Source organism: Cottoperca gobio, chromosome 21, assembly GCF_900634415.1.
Source record: "Cottoperca gobio chromosome 21, fCotGob3.1, whole genome shotgun sequence".
Taxonomy (NCBI): Eukaryota; Metazoa; Chordata; class Actinopteri; order Perciformes; family Bovichtidae; genus Cottoperca; species Cottoperca gobio.
The window spans coordinates 1,011,497-1,029,318 of NC_041375.1; the positions used below are offsets into that span (position 1 = coordinate 1,011,497).

At 43.8% G+C, this 17,822-nt stretch overlaps 1 protein-coding gene across 1 annotated transcript in view; it reads right to left on the minus strand.

The window, feature by feature from the left end:
• pikfyve (phosphoinositide kinase, FYVE finger containing) overlaps positions 1-17,822 on the minus strand; it is a 44,921-nt gene that overhangs the window by 3,192 nt on the left and 23,907 nt on the right. The window contains 19 exon segments of the mRNA XM_029459212.1: positions 2,032-2,208; positions 3,005-3,064; positions 3,150-3,244; positions 3,693-3,764; positions 3,861-3,956; positions 6,460-6,580; positions 6,655-6,780; positions 6,862-6,919; positions 7,054-7,150; positions 10,574-10,728; positions 10,843-10,951; positions 11,207-11,320; positions 11,891-12,069; positions 12,412-12,583; positions 12,688-12,759; positions 12,842-12,942; positions 13,346-13,753; positions 14,009-14,883; positions 17,358-17,484. Of these exon segments, the coding sequence (XP_029315072.1) occupies positions 2,032-2,208; positions 3,005-3,064; positions 3,150-3,244; positions 3,693-3,764; positions 3,861-3,956; positions 6,460-6,580; positions 6,655-6,780; positions 6,862-6,919; positions 7,054-7,150; positions 10,574-10,728; positions 10,843-10,951; positions 11,207-11,320; positions 11,891-12,069; positions 12,412-12,583; positions 12,688-12,759; positions 12,842-12,942; positions 13,346-13,753; positions 14,009-14,883; positions 17,358-17,484 (3,214 nt within the window).

The window sequence follows — 17,822 nt, forward strand, 5'->3', positions numbered from 1 at the left end:
GAGTTTTCTTTTTGTAAAATCCGATGAAAAGACCAAAACCTACAAGTATCGTATGTGAGTGAATGTGTGAGTGAGAGAGTGAGAGAGTGAGTGTGAGAGAGTGAGTGTGAGAGAGAGAGTGAGAGTGTGTGAGAGAGAGAGAGTGTGAGAGAGTGAGAGAGTGTGAGTGAGAGAGTGAGAGAGTGTGAGAGAGTGTGTGAGTGAGAGAGTGTGTGAGTGAGAGAGTGTGAGAGAGTGAGTGTGAGAGAGAGAGAGAGTGTGAGAGAGTGTGAGAGAGTGAGTGTGAGAGAGAGAGAGTGTGAGTGAGTGAGTGAGTGTGAGAGAGAGTGAATGTGTGAGTGAGAGAGTGAGAGAGTGTGTGAGAGAGAGAGTGTGAGAGAGAGAGTGTGAGTGAGTGAGAGAGCGAGTGAGTGAGTGTGAGAGAGAGTGAGAGTGTGTGAGAGAGAGAGTGTGAGAGTGTGAGAGAGTGAGTGTGAGTGAGAGAGAGTGAGAGAGTGTGAATATGTGAGTGAGAGAGTGAGAGAGTGAAGTGAGTGAGAGAGAGAGAGTGTGAGAGAGTGAGTGTGAGTGAGAGAGAGTGTGAGTGAGAGAGTGAATGTGTGAGTGAGAGAGTGTGTGAGAGAGTGAGTGTGAGTGAGAGAGTGAGAGAGTGTGTGAGAGTGAGTGTGAGAGAGTGTGAGAGAGAGTGAATGTGTGAGTGAGAGAGTGTGTGAGAGAGTGAGTGTAAGTGAGAGAGTGAGTGTGAGTGAGAGAGTGTGTGAGAGTAAGTGAGTGTGAGTGTGTGTGTGAGTGTGTGTGTGAGAGAGTGAGTGAGAGAGAGTGAGAGAGAGAGTGAGAGAGTGAGTGAGAGAGTGAGTGTGAGAGAGAGAGTGAGAGAGAGAGAGTGTGAGAGTGTGTGTGAGAGAGGTGAGTGTGAGTGAGGAGAGTGTGAGTAGTGAGAGAGAAGAGTGAGAGTAAGTGATGTGTGTGAGAGCGACGAGAGAGTGTGAGTGAGATACGAGTGAGTGAGAGAGAGGTTGAGTGAAGTGAGCGAGAGTGTGTGAGAGAGTGAGTGAGAGTAGAGCGTGAGAGAGAGAGTGAGTGAGAGAGAGAGTGTGAGTGAGTGTGATGAGAGAGAGATGTAGAGAGAGTGAAGTGATGTGATGTGTAGAAGAGGAGAGTGAGTGAGAGAGTGAGTGAGGAGGAAGAGAGTGTGACGAGAGAGTGTGAGTTGAGTGTGTGAGAGAGAGGAGAGTGCGTGAGAGAGAGTGAGTGAGGAGAGAGCGAGTGTGAGTGAGTGTGTGAGAGAAGTGTGAGTGAGTGTGTGAGCGAGAGAGTGAGATGTGAGTGAGAGAGTGAGTGTGTGAGTGTGTGAGTGAGTGAGTGAGTGAGTGTGTGAGAGAGAGAGTGAGTGAGTGTGTGAGAGAGAGAGTGAGTGAGTGAGTGAGAGAGAGAGTGAGTGAGTGAGTGAGAGAGAGAGTGTGAGTGAGTGTGTGAGAGAGAGAGTGAGTGAGTGAGTGTGTGAGAGAGAGAGTGAGTGAGTGAGTGAGTGAGTGAGAGAGTGAGTGAGAGAGTGAGTGAGAGAGAGAGTGTATGTGTGTCTGATTGGTCTTTATTTTGGGTCCATCTGAAGTCATTCTGCTGTAAATACTCACTAAAAGTTGTTTGTGTAAATCTTTTTTTAAAGTGTATTTGTGTAAATGAAAGTGAATTCATGACCTATTTTTAAAGAGTCGGTAGAAGAAATATGTTTGAGTGTCACAGCAGTTGGAGAATAACAAACACATCGTTAGTTTTTATGGAGTTTAAAAATAGAATAAAACCTTTGAGTCCAACAGAACTGGTGACAAACGCTTTTTCTCTCTTCCTGTCGAATGTCTTAATATTTCACTGATCATCATATAAAGCTTATAATAAAGCAGCATCATAGCAGCAGGAAGGCGTTTCCTCTCGTAACTAAAGCCACGTTTAGCTCAGTATTATGGGATATAACTGATATTTCACTGTGACTTCAGCAGGAGAAACATTCTTCTGTGAGATATTGAACACAACCTTCTGTTGCGTAGAAAACGGCTCCAGATTTTCCACCTCGCGCCTGCCAGTTGACACAGTGCGACAGCGAGCGGACGAAGTCCTCCTCGCTGCTCTCCATGATCTCCTCGCGCATCTTGTGGAACTCCTCGGCGTAGTAGATGCGACAGTAAAACTTGGCGTTGGCATCGGAGAATTCTGCAAATTCGACAACAGACGAAAGGTTCATGTTTAGAAGACGACGAGAGGAAAATAATCTCAGTCACAAGATTTAATATTTAGATTCTCAGCTGTCAAGATTTGATGCTTTTTTAATAATGTTAAAGTTTGGACTGTTTGTGGGACAAAATTAAACATTTTTATCACTATTTTTACAACTCAAACAATTAATTAATTAATGATGAAAATAATGATTAGTAAATAATTCAAAATGAGCTACAACAGTAAATGCTTTTACATTAATGCATATAATATAATATATAATGTACAATATAATATATAATGTATAATATATCATATATAAAACAATATAATGTATAATATAAAATATAAAATAATATATAATATATATATAATATATAATATAATGTATAATATATAATATATCATATATAAAACAATATAATGTATAATGTATAATATCAAATATAAAATATAAAATAATATATAATATATAATATAATGTATAATATATAATATATCATATATAAAACAATATAATATAAAATATAATATATATATAATATATGATATATTATATATCATATATAATATTATATATAGTATAAGTCACAGTGGACTTTTTTCTGCACTGAGTATTTTTAATAAACGTTTAATACTTAAAGTAATTATCCTGATTATACTTTGACATACATAACTTTACTTAAGTAACATTTTCAATTCAGTATTTTTACTTTGTGGAATTAATACTTGTATTTAAGTAAAAGTATGAGTTCTTCCACCTCTTAGGATAAAATAAAAGAGAAACACTCACGCAGCTCAACGTGTGGATTCAGGATTTGTTTCTTCTGTTTATCTGCCAAGTCTGCGTCCTCTGCACAAAACAGAAATACAAGTGAAGCGTTTCTCAATGTTGGTAAAATGAGTGAATGAAAGTATAATGTGAAGCGAAGACTCACTGAGCGGATCGGCGTCCGTGCTGCTGCGGCTCTGCTGGGACGAGGTCGACTCACTGGGCCGGGCCGGGCTGCTTTTAGCCCGACTCTCCCCAGCACTGAAGACAAAACAGACTTTTACTCAAATGATTGATGTTATTCTGATTTATTATGTCAGTGTATCCTCCATATCTACCACAAGATTTACTTCACATAAGTTGAGCAATAAAACATTAAAATAATTCATTAATTGTGTTTTTGCAGCTAATTTACAGCTAAAAAAACACAATCTCTGCGAAACAACTTGTGAAATCTGTTCTGGGAATATTTTATATAAACAATTCCCCACAGTGGTTGGAGAAGAACGTTTTGTATATTTCAGTAAAAGCAGCAATGCTACCGTCTTAAATTTAAATAAAAGTATTAAAGTAAAAGTGCTTGTTGGGTAGAATTGTCCCTTTCAGACAGTTATATTATTATATATCATATTATTATGATGCAACATTTAAACAGCCAATTGTAACTACTTTATATGTTGTTTTATAATACATTATAACTCCTGCGTACCTGATGACCTGTGGAGTCTCATCCCCGCCTGCGTTTGACAGATCGTCCAGAGCCGTCTTATACTCCTTACAGCTGGAGGGCAACACACGACACAAGAACGTTTACATTAAACAGAACAGTTCTAGATGTGAGACCAAGTTATAGACGGAGTGAGGAGGCGGTTCTCACCTGAGAGCGAAGGCGATGATGGAGCTCGGCTCTCTCTCGCAGACTGCGATGGGAACCCGCTCGTGTTCGTACATCAGGTAGTGTTTGTCTGGGTCGCTGTGGACACAGATTACGTGACAGAGACAAACTGTTGGAGCCTGAGCTAAGTGTGTGAACAGACTTCCAAAGTATTTTTATTGATGGAGATGTAGGTACAAATACAGAAACCAAAAGTAACAAATCTCTCCATGTTTCATATTTTAAAGAAAACACCTTGAAATAAAAGTAAATATTCCAAAGTTTGTTGTTGTAATACTCATTTTGTCCACAAGAGGCTGAAGTGCACGACCCCATGTTTTAAATACGACTAAAAACCAGTTTTCTTCCAGGTAATCGTTCTCGTAAAAAATTTTCTCGTCATCCATCATCTACCGTCCAGTAAGGAACCCCAATCTTCCCTTCTCCGGGCCACATCCTCCAGCTCCGACTGGGGGATCCTGAGGCGTTCCCAGGCCAGTGAGGAGATATAATCTCTCCACCGAGTCCTGGGTCTTCCCCGGGGTCTCCTCCCAGCTGGACGTGCCTGAAACACCTCCCTAGGGAGGCGCCCAGGCGGCATCCTTACTAGATGCCCGAACCACCTCAACTGGCTCCTTTCAACGTAAAGGAGCAGCAGCTCTACTCCGAGTCTCTCACGGATGGCTGAGCTTCTCACCCTATCTCTAAGGGAGACGCCAGCCACCCGTCTGAGAAAACCCATTTTGGCCGCTTGTACCCGTGATCTTTGTTCTTTTGGTCATGACCTAGCCTTCATGACCATAGGTGAGGGTAGGAACAGTATCACCCGGGGGACCCGGTCATACGCCTTCTCCCGATCCACAAAACACATGTAGACCGGATGGGCGTACTTCCAGGCCCCCTCCAGGATCCTTGCGAGAGTGAAGAGTTGGTCCGTTGTTCCACGACCAGGACGGAATCCGCATTGTTCCTCTTCAATCAGAGCTTCGACTACCGGCCGAACCCTCCTTTCCAGTACCTTGGAGTAGACTTTACCAGGGAGGCTGAGAAGTGTGATACCCCTGTAGTTGGCACACACTCTCTGGTCCCCCTTTTTAAATAGGGGAACCACCACCCCGGTCTGCCAACCCCTAGGCACTGTCCCAGACTTCCACGCAATGTTGACGAGGCGTGTCAACCAAGACAGCCCCTCAACACCCAAAGCCTTCAGCATTTCTGGACGGATCTCATCAACCCCTGCGGCTTTGCCACTGTGGAGTTGTTTGACTACCTCAGTGACTTCCGTCAGGGAAATTGACGATGGTCCCCCATCAGCTTCCAGCTCTGCCTCTACCATAGAGGGAGCGTCAGTCGGATTCAGGAGTTCCTCAAAGTGCTCCTTCCACCGCCCGATAACCTTCTCAGTCGAAGTCAGCAGGGTCCCACCCTTGCTGTACACAGCTTGGATGGTTCCTCGCTTCCCCCTCCTGAGGTGCCGGATGGTTTTCCAGAAGCACCTTGGTGCCGACCGAAAGTCTTTCTCCATAGCTTCTCCGAACTTCTCCCACACCTGCTGCTTTGCCTCTGACACGGCAGTGGCTGCCGCCCTTCTAGTCCTTCGGTACCCTGCAACTGTTTCCGGAGTCCTCCCGGATAACATAACCCGGAAGGACTCCTTCTTCAGTCGGACGGCTTCCCTGACCACCGGGGTCCACCACGGTGTTCGAGGGTTACCGCCCCTTGAGGCACCTAAGACCTTGAGACCACAGCTTATCACGCAGCTTCAGCAATAGAGGTTTTGAACATCGCCCACTCAGGTTCAATGCCCCCAACCTCCACAGGGATGTCTGAAAAGCTCTGCCGGAGGTGTAAGTTAAAGATCCCCAGGACAGGGGCTTCCTCCAGACGTTCCCAGTTCACCCGCACTACCTGTTTGGGTTTACCAGGTCTGTCCAGAGTCTTCCCCCACCCCTTGATCCAACTCACCACTAGATGGTGATCAGTCGACAGCTCCGCCCCTCTCTTCACCCGAGTGTCCAAAACATGTGGCCTCAGATCAGATGATACAATTACAAAATCGATCATTGACCTTTGGCCTAGGGTGCTCTGGTACCACGTGCACTTATGAGCATCCTTATGTTGGAACATGGTGTTTGTTATGGCCATTCCATGACTAGCACAGAAGTCCAACAACAAACGCGGATGTGAAAATCAAAACTCACCTGGAAGAAAACTTGTTGTTTTTAGCCGTATTTAAAACATGGGGTAGTGGTGCACTTCAGCCTCTTGTGGCCAAAATATGTATTACAACAACACACAGAGATGGTCCGAACAAAACTTTATACCAACAACTGTTTCACAGATTCAAAAAATAAATTAATAAATAAAAAAAGTAATTTACAAAAAGGTTATTCTGACAAAACCTTTATTTTTATTTTTTTATCGGAGAAAACCATTTAGACTCTTATTTCTCACTTGCCTCTCAGGGCTTCTGTAAATATCCCATCAAAGATTAAGTAAACAAGAATGATCAGTATCAATTGTAGTTTTTTCACAGTTTGTTTTAGCACTCAGAAATAAACTACACTTTGCCTCCAAGAGTCCGAGTGAGTGCATGACTTACAACGGGAAGGGGATGGGGCTGTAGCTGTTGCCGGGCAGGAAGTTGGCCAGGATGGCTTTCATGGTAGATTTCTCCTTCACCTGACTGTCAGTGGAGCCCAGCAAGTGTCCGTCAAACACGTCTAACAACCAGAAGTTATACAATTAGACAGATACTGTGAGCTACAAGAGATTATGTGTGTGTTTGTGTGTGTACCTTCTGGGATGCTGACAGAGTCCTGCTCAGTGAAGGAGGGACCAGGTGTGAACGGTTCAGCCTCTCCTGGTGACGGCAGCAGGGAGGAGGAGGAGGTGGAGGATAGCGTGCAGAGGTGACGGTCCTCTGTCAGTGAAAACATCAACAGTCAGAAAACACCAGAGCAATAACAAAACACCAGGATGGATTCAGAGACGGCCAACTCACCTTTGTCACCATTCTGGACAACAGGTGAGGGGTTACGGGGGGAGGAATCCAGGGCGCTCTATTAAATAAATAGAATAGTAGGAATATTGTCTTTTTCCGGCAAAAAAACATAAAATGTTGTGCATGAAAACGTGATCAGTGACCCGGTGACTTAAATGTAAACGCCATGAATGAAGTTATGAAGTTACCGACCTTGCTGTCGTCAGCGGTGGTCTGTCGGTGCCTGCCGGGGCTGGGGGGGACAGACAGACGCTTCCTTCCTTTCTCCTGCTGGAACAAGTCCTGCAGCCTGGGGGGGAGAGGACAACAGAGAGAGGACAACATAGTGAGGACAACAGAGAGAGGACAACATAGTGAGGACAACAGAGAGGACAACAGAGAGAGGACAACAGAGAGAGGACAACAGAGAGAGGACAACAGAGAGAGGACAACAGAGTGAGGACAACATAGTGAAGACAACATAGAGAGGACAACAGAGAGAGGACAACAGAGAGAGGACAACAGAGAGAGGACAACAGAGAGAGAACAACAGAGAGAGGACAACAGAGAGAGGACAACAGAGTGAGGACAACATAGTGAAGACAACATAGAGAGGACAACAGAGAGAGGACAACAGAGAGAGGACAACATAGTGAGGACAACAGAGAGAGAACAACAGAGAGAGGACAACAGAGAGAGGACAACATAGTGAGGACAACAGAGAGAGGACAACAGAGAGAGGACAACATAGAGAGGACAACAGAGAGAGGACAACAGAGAGAGGACAACAGAGAGAGGTCAACAGAGAGAGGACAACATAGTGAGGACAACAGAGAGAGAACAACAGAGAGAGGACAACATAGAGAGGACAACATAGTGAGGACAACAGAGAGAGGACAACAGAGAGAGGACAACATAGAGAGGACAACAGAGAGAGGACAACAGAGAGAGGACAACATAGTGAGGACAACAGAGAGAGGACAACAGAGAGAGGACAACATAGAGAGGACAACATAGTGAGGACAACAGAGAGAGAACAACAGAGAGAGGACAACAGAGAGAGGACAACATAGTGAGGACAACAGAGAGAGGACAACAGAGAGAGGACAACATAGAGAGGACAACATAGTGAGGACAACAGAGAGAGGACAACAGAGAGAGGACAACATAGAGAGGACAACAGAGAGAGGACAACAGAGAGAGGACAACATAGTGAGGACAACAGAGAGAGGACAACAGAGAGAGGACAACATAGAGAGGACAACATAGAGAGGACAACAGAGAGAGGACAACATAGAGAGGACAACAGAGAGAGGACAACATAGTGAGGACAACAGAGAGAGGACAACAGAGAGAGGACAACATAGAGAGGACAACATAGAGAGGACAACAGAGAGAGGACAACATAGAGAGGACAACAGAGAGAGGACAACAGAGAGAGGACAACAGAGAGAGAACAACAGAGAGAGGACAACAGAGAGAGGACAACAGAGAGAGGACAACATAGAGAGGTCAACAGAGAGAGGTCAACAGAGAGGACAACAGAGAGAGGACAACAGAGAGAGGACAACAGAGAGAGGACAACATAGAGAGGTCAACAGAGAGAGGTCAACAGAGAGGACAACATAGAGGGGACAACAGAGAGAGGACAACAGAGAGAGGACAACAGAGAGAGGACAACAGAGAGAGAACAACAGAGAGAGGACAACAGAGAGAGGACAACAGAGAGAGAACAACAGAGAGAGGACAACAGAGAGAGGACAACAGAGAGAGGACAACAGAGAGAGAACAACAGAGAGAGGACAACAGAGAGAGGACAACATAGAGAGGACAACAGAGAGAGGACAACATAGAGAGGACAACAGAGAGAGGACAACAGAGAGAGGACAACAGAGAGAGAACAACAGAGAGAGGACAACAGAGAGAGGACAACAGAGAGAGGACAACATAGAGAGGTCAACAGAGAGAGGTCAACAGAGAGGACAACATAGAGAGGACAACAGAGAGAGGACAACATAGAGAGGACAACATAGAGAGGACAACATAGAGAGGACAACAGAGAGAGGACAACATAGAGAGGACAACAGAGAGAGGACAACAGAGAGAGGACAACATAGAGAGGACAACATAGAGAGGACAACAGAGAGAGGACAACAGAGAGAGGTCAACAGAGAGGACAACATAGAGAGGACAACAGAGAGAGGACAACATAGAGAGGACAACATAGAGAGGACAACATAGAGAGGACAACAGAGAGAGGACAACAGAGAGAGGTCAACAGAGAGGACAACATAGAGAGGACAACAGAGAGAGGACAACATAGAGAGGACAACATAGAGAGGACAACATAGAGAGGACAACAGAGAGAGGACAACAGAGAGAGGTCAACATAGAGAGGACAACAGAGAGAGGTCAACAGAGAGAGGTCAACATAGAGAGGACAACAGAGAGAGGTCAACAGAGAGAGGTCAACAGAGAGAGGTCAACATAGAGAGGACAACAGAGAGAGGTCAACAGAGAGAGGACAACAGAGAGAGGACAACAGAGAGAGGACAACATAGAGAGGTCAACAGAGAGAGGTCAACAGAGAGAGGACAACAGAGAGAGGACAACAGAGAGAGGTCAACAGAGAGAGGTCAACAGAGAGAGGTCAACAGAGAGAGGACAACAGAGAGAGGACAACAGAGAGAGGACAACAGAGAGAGGTCAACAGAGAGAGGTCAACAGAGAGAGGTCAACAGAGAGAGGTCAACAGAGAGAGGACAACAGAGAGAGGACAACAGAGAGAGGTCAACAGAGAGAGGTCAACAGAGAGAGGTCAACAGAGAGAGGACAACAGAGAGAGGTCAACAGAGAGAGGTCAACAGAGAGAGGTCAACATAGAGAGGACAACAGAGAGAGGACAACAGAGAGAGGACAACAGAGAGAGGACAACAGAGAGAGGACAACATAGAGAGGACAACATAGAGAGGACAACAGAGAGAGGACAACAGAGAGAGGTCAACAGAGAGGACAACATAGAGAGGACAACAGAGAGAGGACAACATAGAGAGGACAACATAGAGAGGACAACATAGAGAGGACAACAGAGAGAGGACAACAGAGAGAGGTCAACAGAGAGGACAACATAGAGAGGACAACAGAGAGAGGACAACATAGAGAGGACAACATAGAGAGGACAACATAGAGAGGACAACAGAGAGAGGACAACAGAGAGAGGTCAACATAGAGAGGACAACAGAGAGAGGTCAACAGAGAGAGGTCAACATAGAGAGGACAACAGAGAGAGGTCAACAGAGAGAGGTCAACAGAGAGAGGTCAACATAGAGAGGACAACAGAGAGAGGTCAACAGAGAGAGGTCAACAGAGAGAGGTCAACATAGAGAGGACAACAGAGAGAGGACAACAGAGAGAGGTCAACAGAGAGAGGACAACAGAGAGAGGACAACAGAGAGAGGTCAACAGAGAGAGGACAACAGAGAGAGGTCAACAGAGAGAGGACAACAGAGAGAGGTCAACAGAGAGAGGTCAACAGAGAGAGGACAACAGAGAGAGGACAACAGAGAGGACAACAGAGAGAGGACAACAGAGAGAGGTCAACAGAGAGAGGACAACAGAGAGGACAACAGAGCGAGGACAACAGAGAGAGGACAACATAGTGAGGACAACAGAGAGGAAATAAATAATGAATGACATCCAATAAAACATAATAAAGAAGTCTGCAGGGACTGACCTGCTGTTCCAGGACGTTAACATCTCACACAGACTCTGTTTCTTCATCACCAGCGACTCCAGAACCGCCTGCACCTGCTGAGCAGAATCCAGACCGCAGGCCTGTAGTCGCGCCTGAAGCTTTTCGATCCAGCTCCGCAGCTCTGCCTCTTCCATCTACACACACACCCACACCCACACCCACACACACACACACACACCACAATGAGTCTATAACAACCCCCGACCTCAGAGGTGAGACGCACCGACACACTGTGGGGAAACACCTACGTCTTTCTGAGCGAAGAGGTCCTCCATCTTTTCTTCTCGCGTCTTACTGAAGGTGTCGGTCTTCAGGGAGGTGAGGCGGTCGTCTATGGCCAGATACACCTGAGTCACTCTGAGGAGAGAGCCGAGGGGACGCAGTCAGATGACACACGTGCTGTGATCATATTATTAGTTTAGACTTTTAGCTTTGGGTCTACGCTCAACTACCCAAGGACTGAAAACAGCTAAATAAAAAGCAGCACATCTTATATCTGAACTATTTCCAACATTATTGTTGCTTCACTGGGACGCAGCTCAAAGCGCTTTATTATTATTACTATCTGCTGTCTTTCTGTGTGTTTGAAGAAATGAAGACGAGCTCATGTACTTCAGAGAGAAGTCCTTCAGGTCCTGCTGCATGTTGGGTTTCGAAGGTCCCAGGTTCCTGATGAAGATCTTGGGACGAGGAAGACAAATCTCCAGCAGCCGCACAGAAGTGTAGCTGAGAAGGAAACATCAAGACAAGTTCAACGGTTCGTTCTACACAACCTTAGACTGTAACAAGTGGAAGAAGTATCAATTACTGTGTTACAAATCAAAGTCCTGCATTCAAAATATATTTAAATTACAATTAAATAATTATTGATGCATTTATTTAATTATTTTAATTATTTTATATATTGCTGGTTAGCTTAACCTATATTAATATATAATAATTTATAATGTAATTTAGTATTAATTATCTAAATCTGCAAAGTAGCAAAAGCCGTCAGATAAATGTAGTTTATTAAATCAAATTAATATTAATTTCTTACACTGTAACTTTTATTTTATTGGCTTTTTAATGAAATGTGTTTATTTTGCTTTTGATGTTTTATGTAAAACCCTCTGAGTTTTCCTTTCAGTAAAAAGTCCAACATTAACCTCTAAAAATGTAGTAAAACTAATTACACTTAAGTAAAGTACTTGAGTTAATTAGCAGTTATTTAATTAGTAGACACCGTAATGTTTCCTCCACTGGCTGTAACCATGGTTACAGCCTCTCAGTACGAAGGCAGTTGGTCAGCTTCACCTGAAGGAGGCCACCATCTGGTTGTAGGAGAAGTACTGGTGGTAGTCTTTGTGGATGGAGTGTCCGCAGGGCTCCGCGTTAGCCCTCCTGGTGTACTGGTGGCCGTAGAAGCGAAGCTCCAGGTATTTGGCGAAAGACATGGACCACGAGTCGTTGGATAGCGGCACCACTGGAGTCACCTAGAAATAATAACCAGAGATTTATTATAGCAGAAGGAAGTCTGATAGCAAACTGGATTATCCTTACGTTTCACGTTATTCAGTATCACAGTATTTATATTTATTAACTTACAGCCTTTTAAATTCATATAAAACCAAACATGAGATTTGTTTTAACTCTTTCTGGAAGGTTTTATTTTTAATAATTTTTAATTACAAAATGAAGTAACGTAGTAAGAATGAACCCATTTATGACTTAATGAGTATTTCACTTTCACACCTGATATTTCCTGATTTATAAAATTAATTTTGCTTTTGATCTCTTCTTCCAGGGAGTTCCGGTTAAGATGAGTTATTACTGGCCTGTTTGCAGATGCGGCACCAGGAGTAGTTGAGAATGGTGTGCTGATACCCGGGCACAGGGGAGTCCAGCTCCTTCAACACGATCTGCACACAGCCGCTGCCGTGCACAAACCGCCGGATGTGGTGCACCATGGGAGTCTCACAGTACATGCTGGGGCACTGGTAAGACGGCCTGGAGAAAACAAAACACATTTGTTAAAGCAGGAGATCTTACGTGAATTTAACTTAACTAAGAATTGTGAAATCAATCATTAAAGCACTTTTATTTAGTCTTACCTGAAACAGTATCGCTCCAGGAATACGCCGAGAGAGAGGTCATTCTTGCCGTAGAACTCCATCGTGACAATCCTGTTGACAACAAAGGCAATGAATACAAATTCATAAAGAACAACGCAGGATTCGTTAAGCCGCTGCACATGAACAAGGTTACCAGGGGCTGACGCAGGGGTTGGGCGCGTTGTTGGACTGAGCTGACGAACTGCTGAAGAGCACACACAGTCTCTGATGGTTGACGGGGTTCAGACAGTCCAGCTGAGCAACGACAAACACAACAAACAGACTTTATTATATTCCGCAGGAGGACGAAGCTTTGTAGATTATTGGTGTGATAGATGATGCTGAACTCAAGGTGACTTCTTAAATTGTTTTGTCTGACAAACAGGCCAAAAACACAATGATATTACATTTAAAATGATATATTTTTACTTGCTAAATGACTCGATGGAGCTGTTTATTTTATGAATGGGTTCCCGTTTTGTTCTGCAGGTTTCACACTATTCCACTCGTCTACAGGCGGCTGTAACGCTCCAACAGGCAGGAAAAGACTGCGAGCAAGTCTACATGGATGTAAATCATCTTTTCAAATGTTTTATGAGGAAGGAAAGTAAACATGAATGTTGTGTTTGTAATGAATAATCGTCTCAACACTGCTCACCTTGGGGGCCCAGGTCACGTCACTCAGTTTGCCCGTCTTCTCCTCTTCACTGTCTGTCTTCAGCAGCGTCTTCAGCAGCGGCTTCACCGGTGCGTCCGCCGCTCTGCTCTGCACACTGACGGGAGCTGCGACGCTGAAGGGGTCGGAGGCTTCTCTCTGTCGGATGCGACCTCCCTTTGCTCTGTAGTCCGCCAGCATCTTGGCCAGATCCTGGCTGCCGCTCAGCTGCTCTATAATGCGGGTGCTAGTGAGACTGTGCGAGGGCAGGACGTCGATGGGCTTCGGCTGCGGGGTGCCATTAGTCTGTCCGCTGACCAGAGAGGAGGGGGCGGAGTCTTTAAGGAGCTGCCGCTTTCTGCGCCCGTCCAGCTCCTTGAAGTCCTTGTTGAGGAGAGGAGACAGGTAGACCTGAAGGACAGGGAAACACAGGTGAGCATGGGACAAGTAAGGAAAGCGCTGCAGCGATCAGTCGAGTAATATACAATCTGCAGCTATTTTGATATTGGAAGAATAATCAATTTTTAAGCCAGAAAGACAAAATAAATGCTGTTTTCAGCCAATGTTCTTCTCCTGCAGGCCACCAGAGTTGCACTAAAAGAGAAGTTTCGTTTCAGCTCTGTGTACTAAGTGTAACCTAAATATAACAACAACAAGTGTTGGTACCTGTTCGGGGAAGTAGTCCCTGCTGGGACAGTGCATGCCGGCCGGCTTGAGAAGAAACGGTTCTTTAAATGTGATGAAGGGGGAAATGCACAGGATGATGTCCTTTAGCTCCTGCTTGAAAACGGCCGAGATGGTCTTCAGACGGTCATCGGTCGACGCCACCTGCTCGGCCACAAACATTCCCGTATCGTCCTGCAGAGGGTCTCGGAACAACCTGGGAGTAGTCGTCGTCTCGGAGCTATCCCCGTCGTCCATATCCTGGGACTCCCCCTTCACGAGGCTGCCCTCTACCCCCGTGTCCTCCTCGGGGACCATGATGAGAGTGTCTGAGCTCGTCTCCTGGTCCTCCTCGATGAGGAACGGAAGAGAGAACGTCAGAGTCGGTGCGAGGTGACTGGAAAATGGCGAGGAGGTCATTTTCTCCGCGTTACCGGCCCCCTCCTCCTGGACAGAGGAGGGCGAGCTGGGGTTCTGTTTGTCCTGGAGACTGTCGATATCTCCATTTTTGGATGAAGACTCCGGGGTAAGCCCTTCCTCCTCAGGTTGTCCTCCAAGTGTGGAGTCTTCAGTCCCTGCAGTTTCCTCCAGGCTCTCTCCCTCCACCTCTTCCTCGTCCTCCTCCTCCTCCTCCTCCTCCTCAGCAGAGGTGCTCTCCAGCAGGCAGGGGAACGAGGTGCTCTGGGCCAGGTTGGGCGGCATGGCAAACTCGTCCATGAGGAAAGAGATCTCCAGCTGGGAGTGGTAGGCCACACACACCATCAGCACGATGATCTCCTTCACCCTCGCCAGCTCGTACTCGGAGGCGCCGCGAAGCTTGATGGAGCATCCGAGATGAGGAGGACAGCCCTCGAAGAACATCAGAGTCTTCGCTTCGTCTGCGAGGACAGACAACAAACACAGCAGAGGTTCTCGTTTCTAACTGACGGCTCACTTCTGATTATTCAAACATTTCCGAGGATCACCTTCCCAAAGTAGATATCAGTTAACCCTCAGTGAGACACTCGGGAGACTAACTCATGTCCCCAGCGCTCGGCAAGAGAAGCTCATCTTCATGTCTTCATGTCTTTATGTCTTCATGTCTTTATGTGTCTTTATGTCTTCATGTCTTTAAGTCTTCATGTGTCTTTATATCTTTATGTGTCTTTCTGTCTTCATGTCTTTATGTCTTCATGTGTCTTTATATCTTTATGTCTTCATGTCTTCATGTGTCTTTATGTCTTCATGTCTTAATGTGTCTTCATGTCTTAATGTGTCTTTATGTCTTCATGTGTCTTTATGTCTTCATGTCTTAATGTGTCTTCATGTCTTCATGTCTTAATGTGTCTTCATGTCTTAATGTGTCTTTATGTCTTCATGTGTCTTTATGTCTTCATGTCTTTAAGTCTTCATGTGTCTTTATATCTTTATGTGTCTTTCTGTCTTCATGTCTTTATGTCTTCATGTGTCTTTATATCTTTATGTCTTCATGTCTTCATGTGTCTTTATGTCTTCATGTCTTCATGTGTCTTTATGTCTTCATGTCTTAATGTGTCTTCATGTCTTAATGTGTCTTTATGTCTTCATGTGTCTTTATGTCTTCATGTCTTCATGTGTCTTTATGTCTTCATGTCTTAATGTGTCTTCATGTCTTAATGTGTCTTTATGTCTTCATGTGTCTTTATGTCTTCATGTCTTAATGTGTCTTTGTCTTCATGTCTTAATGTGTCTTCATGTCTTTATGTCTTTATGTGTCTTCATGTCTTAATGTGTCTTCATGTCTTAATGTCTTTATGTGTCTTTATGTCTTAATGTGTCTTCATGTCTTAATGTCTTAATGTCTTCATGTCTTAATGTGTCTTTATGTCTTCATGTGTCTTTATGTCTTCATGTCTTAATGTGTCTTCATGTCTTCATGTCTTAATGTGTCTTCATGTCTTAATGTGTCTTTATGTCTTCATGTGTCTTTATGTCTTCATGTCTTAATGTGTCTTTGTCTTCATGTCTTAATGTGTCTTCATGTCTTTATGTCTTTATGTGTCTTCATGTCTTAATGTGTCTTCATGTCTTAATGTCTTTATGTGTCTTAATGTGTCTTCATGTCTTAATGTCTTAATGTCTTCATGTCTTAATGTGTCTTTATGTCTTTTGTGTCTTCATGTCTTAATGTCTTAATGTGTCTTCATGTCTTAATGTCTTCATGTCTTAATGTGTCTTTATGTCTTCATGTCTTAATGTCTTAATGTGTCTTCATGTCTTAATGTCTTCATGTCTTAATGTGTCTTCATGTCTTAATGTGTCTTCATGTCTTTATGTCTTTATGTGTCTTTATGTCTTCATGTCTTAATGTGTCTTATGTCTTAATGTGTCTTTATGTCTTAATGTGTCTTCATGTCTTAATGTCTTCATGTCTTCTTATGGTCTTCATGTCTTAATGTCTTCATGTCTTAATGTGTCTTCATGTCTTAATGTGTCTTCATGTCTTTATGTCTTTATGTGTCTTCATGTCTTCATGTCTTAATGTGTCTTTATGTCTTAATGTGTCTTTATGTCTTAATGTGTCTTCATGTCTTAATGTCTTCATGTCTTAATGTCTTAATGTGTCTTCATGTCTTAATGTGTCTTCATGTCTTTATGTGTCTTCATGTCTTTGTGTCTTAATGTGTCTTTATGTCTTAATATGTCTTTATGTCTTAATGTGTCTTCGTGTCTTTATGTGTCTTCATGTCTTAATGTCTTAATGTGTCTTTATGTCTTCATGTCTTCATGTGTGTTTGTCTTAATGTGTCTTCATGTCTTTGTGTCTTAATGTGTCTTTATGTCTTAATATGTCTTTATATGTCTTCATGTGTCTTTATGTCTTAATGTGTCTTTATGTCTTCATGTCTTAATGTCTTAATGTGTCTTCATGTCTTAATGTGTCTTCATGTCTTTGTGTCTTCATGTCTTTGTGTCTTAATGTGTCTTTATGTCTTAATATGTCTTTATGTCTTAATGTGTCTTCGTGTCTTTATGTGTCTTCATGTCTTAATGTCTTCATGTCTTAATGTCTTAATGTGTCTTTATGTCTTCATGTCTTCATGTGTGTTTGTCTTAATGCGTCTTCATGTCTTTGTGTCTTAATGTGTCTTTATGTCTTAATATGTCTTTATGTCTTAATGTGTCTTCATGTCTTTATGTGTCTTCATGTCTTTATGTGTCTTCATGTCTTCATGTGTCTTTATGTCTTAATGTGTCTTCATGTCTTTATGTGTCTTCATGTCTTTACATTTAGATATGAACGTGGCATAAATACTATTTGGAAGTAACTCCTCCCACCACTGAGGGCTCTACGTGGTGTTATTATCTCGCAGCATCATTGTGTGTTTTTTACTGTTGGCCAGAGTGAAGGGCTGCATGTAGAACTTGTGGCAGGTCCCCAGACGAGGTTTGGTGAGGAGCTGGTCCATGGACATCACCAGGTCTCCCTGGGTCATACGACTCACCCGGTCCAGGACTTGCTGAATTGACAAAAAAGGAACATTTAAAGGGCCTACGAAATTATATTTCGTCAGTGTTATTGGGCTTGGTATATGATAGAGGTTGCATATCTATTGTGAAATGTACCATATATATATTTTTTAATATTGATGTATTCGTAATAAATCACGATCATAACAGCATAAAAATGACTTCCGCTAACAACAATCGGTCGCTGCGCCGAGAGCATCCACTTCGGCAATGTTCGGGCGATGATGTCACAAGTAGAATACAGCCGCCACCAGTGTTCGTCTGCGTTACAGCTGCCGCCAGTGTTTGTCTGCGTTGAAGCGTTTAGCAAAGACTGCTGTCAATTATT